The sequence below is a fragment of the Muscardinus avellanarius genome (genome assembly GCF_963383645.1).
Source record: "Muscardinus avellanarius genome assembly, chromosome: 1".
Classification (NCBI taxonomy): Eukaryota; Metazoa; Chordata; class Mammalia; order Rodentia; family Gliridae; genus Muscardinus; species Muscardinus avellanarius.
In genome coordinates this window covers 239,513,361-239,521,525 of record NC_137786.1, presented here as the reverse complement: position 1 = coordinate 239,521,525, position 8,165 = coordinate 239,513,361, and the positions used below count along the sequence as shown (strand labels likewise).

Genomic DNA, 8,165 nt, shown 5'->3' with positions numbered 1-8,165 from the left:
TGGAGCAAGAGCCCCATGGAGCTGGGCCCTGGGTGGATTAAGGGTGCTGTGTCCAGGAAAGTGTTTCAGGAGCCGCAGGAAAGCGCATCAGGAGATGATCCTCAGGGATGGCTTGTCCTCCTCCAGGGCCCGTAACTGGTCATCCATCTCCTCGGTCCAGTAAATGTCATACAAGCTATGCACGGGCAGAAAGGGGGAAGTAGACAGGGACATCCCCACCCCACCCCGAGCCACAGGCATCCCTGACCACAATGGGAGGCCCACTTACACCAGCTGCTCCAGGCCACAGCTGGGCTGCCGGACGCTCTCCAGCAGCTGCCGGATGCCAGGGTCCCCCATGCAGTTGTTGCTGAGGTCCAGCTCCCGCAGGCTGCGGCTAGCCAGCAACATCGAGGCCAGGCTGCTGCAGCCACTGTCACTCACACCACAGTCCCCAAGCCTGGTTGAGAGCAGGGTGGAGGTTAGCGCCAGGCTGTGCCAGGGACAGTGACAGGCTCATACCCTGCCAGTGGGCCTTGAAAGTGAGCACTGCCAGCCCCCTCCAGCTGGGCGGTGGACACAGTGCTGGCTTCTTCCTGGCAGAGCCAGGCACTGACGACCTCTGAAGAGTAGGACCCAGAAGAGGGAGGTGCAGGCCCCAACGCAAGGGGTATGGGAGGCTGGCAGAGTGCACAGAACAAAACTGGGGTATTGACAAGGAAGGAAGGTGGGGCAGGGCAGGCACCCACAGCCAGGAGCCCCAGGAGGGCCAAGGCACAGCCTGAGACAGAGCCAAGGAGCTGTGCCAGGCTTGCCTCTCCAGGGTGGAGGTGGGACAGCGGCAGATCCCCTGCCTTGCCAACAGCTGTAGCAGGCCAGTGTCTCCTAGGACAGGACCCAGCACCCAGGTGGACCGCGGGGCTACTGTCCAGGCTGCCCAGCCCAAAGTAAGCAGCCAGTACCCAGGGAGAGCTACCAAAGGAGGCCCAGACTAAGACAAGCAGCAAAGAACAAAAATTAACGCTTAGTACCCTGGTTAGGAAATCGGAGTTCTCCAGAAATAAAGTATCTCAAAGAGAAAATGAGAGACTAGGATATTTTAGCACCATCCCCTAAGAGTCAAGGGCTAAGTACCAGGCCCTCCAGAGAGAGAAAGGCAAGATCACAGAGGAGTAAGACCCACGTCCAGACAGCACGGCCACTGAAGAAGCCAACACAGGTCCTACAGGCACCACGCAAGGTGCCGCACGCTTGTAACCCCAGCATTCGGGAGGCTGAGACTGGAGGATCGCGGTTCGCAGCCAGCCTCAGCTACTTAGTCCCTTTGCAACTCTGTGAGACCTTGTTTCAAAATAAAGAATAAAAAATAGGGCTGGGGGTGTAGCTCGGAGATTGAATGCCCCTGTGTTCCATCCCCAGTACTGAAAAAAAAAAAAAAAAAAAAAACTGCTAAAAGAGCAAGCTGGGCATGATGGCGCACGCTTATAATCCCAGCATTCAGGAGGCTGAGACCAGAGGATCGCAGTTCATATATACAGCCTCAGCTACTTAGTGAGGCCCTCTGCAACCTGGTTGAGACCTGGTTTCAAAATAAAGGAAAAAAAAATTAGGGCAGGGAGGTGTAGCTTGGAGGTCGAATGCCCCTGGGTTCCATCCCCAGACCCGGAAAAAAAAAAAAAAAAAAGAGCAGATCTTCACCAAACCACAGGCAGCACAACCCCTCCCCAGGAGCCAGAAAGCTGGGAGATGTGCAGCCACAATCCTGCAAAACCAGCCAGGGGACTGGGACGGTGCAGGACGCCGGAGGCCCCACAGGCTGCGTCTGCAGGACACTTCCCGGAGAGCTGCTGGACTGCATTCACCACAGAGCGAGCCTGGGAAGACGCTCACTAGGGGCTCCCACACCACCTGGTGGCCAGGACACAGCCACTGGCGTCCTGAGCCAGGGACTGGCCCTTCCCGCTGCAGCCCGCCACTCACCAGAGCACCCGCAGCACGGAGCCTGGCTGGCCCAGGCCCTGGCAGAGCTCCCGCACGCCCGCATCACCCAGCTTGTTGTCACTCATCTGCAACTCCAAGAGGGACTTATTCTGGGTCAGCACTGAGCGGAAGTGGGGGCAGCAGGCTTCTGTAAGGCTACAGGTCTTCACCCTGTGGAGAGACCAGGGGCAGCTGGGCCGGGCCCACCTGGAGAGTGCCCCTGCACCCCCCGGCACCCTCAGCCACCGAGGCTCACTCACCACAGCGACTCCAGCTGGCAGCTGGGCTCCAGGAGGCTTTCACACAACAGCCGGGCGCCGCCGTCCCCCAGGGGGTTGCTGGCCAGGCTGAGCTCCTTCAGGCTCTGCTTGGCCCGGAGCACACGGCACAGGTCTCTGCAGCCCTCGGCAGTGACGTCACACTCCCAGAGCCTGCAGGACACAGGGTTCAAGGCCACCCTGTCGCCACGGCCAGCAACCCCGGCCCCCACAGGAGGCTGGGCCACTCACCACAGCACCCTGAGTCTGCAGCTGGCTTGCAGCAGTGCTGGGCACAGATCCGCGATGCCTGCATCACCCAGCTTGTTGCTGCCCAGGTCCAGCTCCTGCAGAGAAGCCTTGGAGGCCACGACACCACTCAGGTCCCTGCAGTTGGCCGCTGTGACGCCACAGTTCTCCAGCCTGGGGATGGGAGAAGTGCCTGAGGGGTGCTGCAGTCCCACTGGCCACAGCCCCGCAGCCCCACACCTACTTGAGCGTCTCCAGCGGGCAGGCGGAGTCCTTCAGGCCGCAGCACAGCGCCTGCACACCGGCTTCCTGGATGTCGTTGTTGCTCACCGCCAGCTCCTTGAAGTGGGACTTGGCCCTGAGCACAGCGGCCAAGGGCTCGCAGCTGGCCGCGGTGAGGTTGCAGTACTCCAGCCTGGGGGCAGGGGGGCTCAGCAGGAGGCCCGGTGCAGGCCTCTGTCTCCCACCCCAGCTAGGGTGCCCCGCCCCCCGGAGGCCCCAGGATTGCCAGCCAGTGACAGGGTGCCAGAAACCCGAGCCTACACACAGCCCGCTCCTGGGAAACCTTCAGGGCCAAGAGCATACCCGAACCCGGGCCCAGCCCGCGGGCACACTTACTGCAGCTTCTCAAGGCGGCACTGGGGGTCCAGGAGTCCCTCGCAGAGCAGCCGCAGGCCCGCGTCCCCCAGGGGGTTGTCATTGAGGTGCAGCTCACGCAGAGTGGGCATAGAGTGCAGCACGCCAGGCAGGACGCCGCAGCCCGCCTCCGTGAGGCAGCAGTTCTGCAGGCTGGAGGCACAGGTCAGTAGCGCCCCTCCCGCCAGCTCCTCCCGCCAGCTCCTCTGTGCCTCTCTGCCACCTCACCTCAGTTTCTGGATCTTGCAGGTGGGGCTCTGCAGGCCCTGGAGCACCAGGTGCACGCCGGCATCCCCCAGCTCATTGGTGCGCAGGCTGAGCTCAGTCAGGGACGGGTTGGCTCGGAGCGCGGAGCTGATGTCCTTGCATCGCACCTCAGTGAGGCCACAGTCGTCCAGCCTGTGGACAGGTTGCAAAGGGCAGGGCCGGCCTGAGACCCAAGGACCTTGCACACCACGGGTCATGACCCATCAGACCAGGAAAATTGAAAGTGGCTCACAATCAGGACAATTAATAATGAAACAGTATGGTGGCTCATGCTTATAATCCCAGCTACTCAGGAGGCTTAAACAGGAAAACTCCAAGTTGGAGACCAGCCTAGACAATTTAGCAAGGCCCTGTTTCAAAATGAAAAGTAAGCAGGGCATAGTGGCACACACTGATAATCCCAGTACTTGGGAGGCTTAGACAGAAGGTTCACAGGTTCATGGCCAGCCTCAGCTACTTAGTGAGGCCCTCTGCGACTTAGTGAGACCCTGTTTCAAAATAAAGAATAAGCAGGGTGTGGTGGCACATGCTTGTAATCCCAGCATTTGGGAGGCTGAGATAGGAGGATCCGGGTTCAAGGCCAGCCTCAGCTACTTAGGCTCTTTGCAACTCAATGAGACACTGTTTCAAAATAAAAGAATAAAAAATAGGGCTGGGGATGTATCTCAGAGGTAGTATGCCCCTGGGTTCCATCTCTAGTACCTTAAAATAAGTAAATGAATGAATGAATGAATGAATGAATGAATAGAATAAATAGAAGCCAGGCATGGTGGCACACGCTTGTTATCCCAGCATTTGGGAGGCTGAGACTGGAGGAATGAGGTTCGTGGACAGCCTCAGCTACTTAGGCACTCCACAACTTAGTGAGACCCTGTTTCAAAAATTAAAAAAAATAGGGCAGGGGGTGTAGCTTTGGGGTCGAATGCCCTTGAGTGCCATCCCCAGACACACACACACACACACACACACACACACACACACACACACACACAAAGAATAAACAGAATAAAAAATATAACCAGGCTTGTAATCCCTGCGCTTGGGAGGTGGAAACAGGAGGATTGCACAGGTTCGAAGGCAGCCACACTGGCTTAGGTGACCCTGTTTCCAAATAAAAATATAAAAAATAGGTGTCTGGGAGTGTAGCCCAGAGGTAGAAGGGTTTCCAGGAACCCCAGGTACCACCAAAATATATATATATATATAAAATCTGGAATGGGCATGGTGGCACATGCTTGTAATCCCAGTACTTGGGACTTGAGGATCACAGGTTCATGGCTAGCCTCAGCTTCTTAGTTAAGCCCTCCTCAATTTAGTGACACCCTGTTTCAAATTAAGGAATAAAAAATAGGGCTGGGGATATAGCTTAGATGTAGAATTTCCCTGGGTTCAATCCCCAGTACCACACACAAAAAATAAATAAATAAATAGATCTGGGGATGTAGTTTAGCAGCATAATGTCCCTGGGTTCAATCTCCAATATCTCAACAACAACAAAAATGCCCTGAGTTCAATCCCCACTACCAGATTAAAAAAAGGAGAAAGGGCTGGGGATGTGGCTCAGTGATGGAGTACCCCGGGTTTAACCCAAGTGCTCCCTTCAAATACACAAAAAAGGAACACAGAAAAGAGGAGCGCCTGCATGGTATCCTGCGTGCGAGCACCTGGGCGTCTCTGGGGAGGAGTGCAGCTGTGGGAGGCAGACAGCGCAAGGGGCAGCAGAGAAGAGACGGCAGCTCAGACCCCAGCCACGGGATGCGCACACAGCCAGCAGTGCGGGTGGGGCCCAGCGACCTGAGTGCCGTCCAGTCCACCCTGACCGGTGATGACGGCTGGCCCGTGTCACAGAAGAATGGCGTTGACAAATGCGGAGAGAACGAGGAGGACAATGCACCCCACGAGGACCTCAGGGTGTGGTGAAGAGCGAGCAGAGTCAGGTCTGAGCCGCGCGGCGCCGCCATACATCCAGGACGCCCCTCGCCAGGCCGCACCCACAGCATCTCTGTGTTCTTGCCAAACAAGCGGGCTCAGACAAGGACCACGCAGGACGGCAGGACTCAGGCGTGAGGTCACCAGACAAGGGCAGGGCCCTCACGAGCGAGGGCGCAGCTGAAGGCCACCAGAGGGGAAGGGCCGGGGCAAAGCTGGCACCTTGGCACCTGAGGTGGGAAGCTAGACGCACACGGCCCAGGGGAGGCGAGGGAGAGCGAGGGGACACCGTGCTCCCCCATGACTTGCGTCAGACAGACAGCTGACTAGACAACTGCAGTAGTGGGAAGGGCTGAGGATGGAGCAGGCGCCCAGGCGTGTGGGGCTGGGCGAGCCTGGGGCACAGAGCCGCTCCAGGGACGGGCGGCACCTCTCCGAGGCCGAGCCAGGGACCCAGAGGAAGGAGAGAGGCCAAGAGAGCAGGCACTGGGCTCCCAGCCATGGCCGCAACCTGCACACCAGACCTGCTGCTCGGCCAGACTGACGACGGCTCGTGTCTACAGACACTCGCACACCGACACGTATGCACGTCTGGTTGGCTGCGTGCTGGGCCTGGACCCCATGTCCTGTGCATGCTCAGCAAGTGATCACCAAGTCACTCAGACACCCTGAGGTTTCCGTTTTGTTTCTGTTTTTTACGGCACTAGGGATGGAACCCAGGGACCTGTACCTCTGAGCTACACTCCCAGCCCTAGTTTTTCTTCTTTATTTGAAGCTGGATCTCACTGAGTTGCAGAGGGCCTCACTAAGTAGTAGCTGAGGCTACCTGTGAACCCCGATCCTCCTGTCTCAGCCTCCCAAATGCTGGAATTACAAGCTTGCACCACCACACCCCGCTTGTTTTGTTTCTGTTTTTGTTTTTTGCAGTACTGGGGATGGAACCTAGGGGCATTCTATCTCCAAGTTACACCCCCAGTCCTTTTTTTTTTTATTAATATTTTTTTTTTTTTTTTGCGGGTCTGGGGATGGAACCCAGGGGCATTCGACCTCTGAGCTACACCCCCTGCCCTATTTTTTATTCTTTATTTTGAAACCGGGTCTCACTGAGTTGCAGAGGGCCTCACTAAGTAGCTGAGGCTGTCCGCGAACTGGGATCCTCCAGGTCTCAGCCTCCCGAATGCTGGGATTACAAGCGTGCGCCACCACGCCCGGCTTATTATTCTTTATTTTGTTTTTTGTTTTGTTTTTGTTTTCTGTTGTTGGTACTGGGGGTGGAACCCAGATGCTTTCTACCTCCGGGCTATACTCCCAGACCCATTTTATATCTGGAAACAGGGTCTCACTAAGCTGCTGAGAGCCTCACTAAGTAGCTGAGACTGGCTTCGAACCCACACCATCCTCCTGTCTCAGCCTCCCAAGCACAGGGATTACAAGCCTGTGCCACCACGCCCGGCTCTTTATTCTTTATTTTGAAACAGGGTTTAGTGAGGGCCTCATTAAGCAGCTGAGACTGGCTATGAACCTTCTATCCTCCTGTCTCAGCCTCCCAAGCACTGGGATTATAAGTGTGCGCCGACACACCCAGCCAGGCTGAGGTGTTTTGGGTTTTTTTACGGTACTGGGGATTGAACCCAGAGGCATTCTACCTTCAAGTTACACTCTGAGTCCTATTATAATTTTTTATTTGGAAACAGGGTCTCACTAGGTTGATGAGTCTCACTACTAGCTAAGGCTGGCCTTGAACCTGCCATCCTCCTATTTCAACCTCCTCAGTATTAGACTATAGACAGGCACCACCATGCCTGGCCCCCATGTGTTTGTATTTTCAAATGGTCAGAAAACCCACAGAAATAGCATTTCACACTATGTGAAAATTATATGAAATGCCTTTGTGTTCATGGACAAGTTTCGTGGGCAAGCCCCCAATGTGTGGCAATGCCAGGCAGGGAACCCGCCCTCTATGCTGCCCCACACAGGGGCACCCATACCTGACCACCTGGTACTGCTGGATCAAGGGGAGAAGCTCCATCCACCGGGCATCACTCAGCTGCTCGCACTGGATGTCGAGACTCATGATGGGTTGCGGTGCTGTCTGGGCAGAAGGCAGAGGGAAGACAGTGCCAGTGTGTGGACAGGAAGAGTCCACACTGGCCCCAAGGGGGTGGATGTCTCCTGGAGGGCCCCAGCTCTCCCCAGCAGGTGCCTGCTCCATCTCCCTGCTCAGCCTCCCGTCCCGTCCACTGGTTCCCCGGCAAAGGCCACCACAGGCAGCTACACCAGCCCCACCTCCTTCCCAAGGAGGGCAGGACAGCAAGATTGGCCTGACCCTGTCTCTTACCTGCCTGAGCAAAGATGAGGGGTGGGGTGTGAGCCTGGAGACCCCAGCAAGGGACCTCACACCACTGTGGGCACCCTCCTGCCCTCCAACCAGCGTCCACCCCGAGAATAGGCGGGCTGGCAGGCAGCACCACAGGCCACGCTGCCAGCAGGTCCACAGAGCTCTCAGGATGGCAGGACCCAGGTCCCTAGAAGCCCAGAGGCAGCAGTGGGAGGTGTGGGTGTGGGAGAGGCTGGACTGGGCGGAGCATTCACCTGCAGCCGAGAAGGGGTCTGCCCCACCCTGGCCAAGGCGGCGGCAGAGAAGGCAAGCTATTAGTCAGGCTGGGAAGACCAGGCTGGGCAGGAGGAGATCGTGGGCCCAAGCCTCACAGGGACACAGGGACAGGCACAGGCCTGAATAAACAAAGCAGGGCTGACCATCGAAGGGAAGGCCGTCCCTGAGGCCTGGGGGCACAGCTGCAGCAAGAGTGGACGGGCCTGAGAGAAGTGACCTGACCGGTGCTGCCTGCCAGCGTGGGGGAGGGCGGG

General features: G+C 57.2%; 1 protein-coding gene across 1 annotated transcript; it reads right to left on the bottom strand.

The window, feature by feature from the left end:
- Positions 1 to 75: 75 nt before the first annotated feature.
- On the bottom strand, positions 76 to 7,371 carry RNH1 (ribonuclease/angiogenin inhibitor 1; the record flags this gene model as incomplete). The annotated part of the gene is made up of 9 exons (XM_080716425.1): positions 76 to 175; positions 269 to 439; positions 1,960 to 2,130; positions 2,220 to 2,390; positions 2,469 to 2,639; positions 2,710 to 2,880; positions 3,084 to 3,254; positions 3,330 to 3,500; positions 7,286 to 7,371. 9 exons carry the CDS (start codon positions 7,369 to 7,371, stop codon positions 88 to 90), a joined length of 1,371 nt encoding a protein of 456 aa, XP_080572551.1. The 3' UTR covers positions 76 to 87.
- Positions 7,372 to 8,165: the final 794 nt, after the last annotated feature.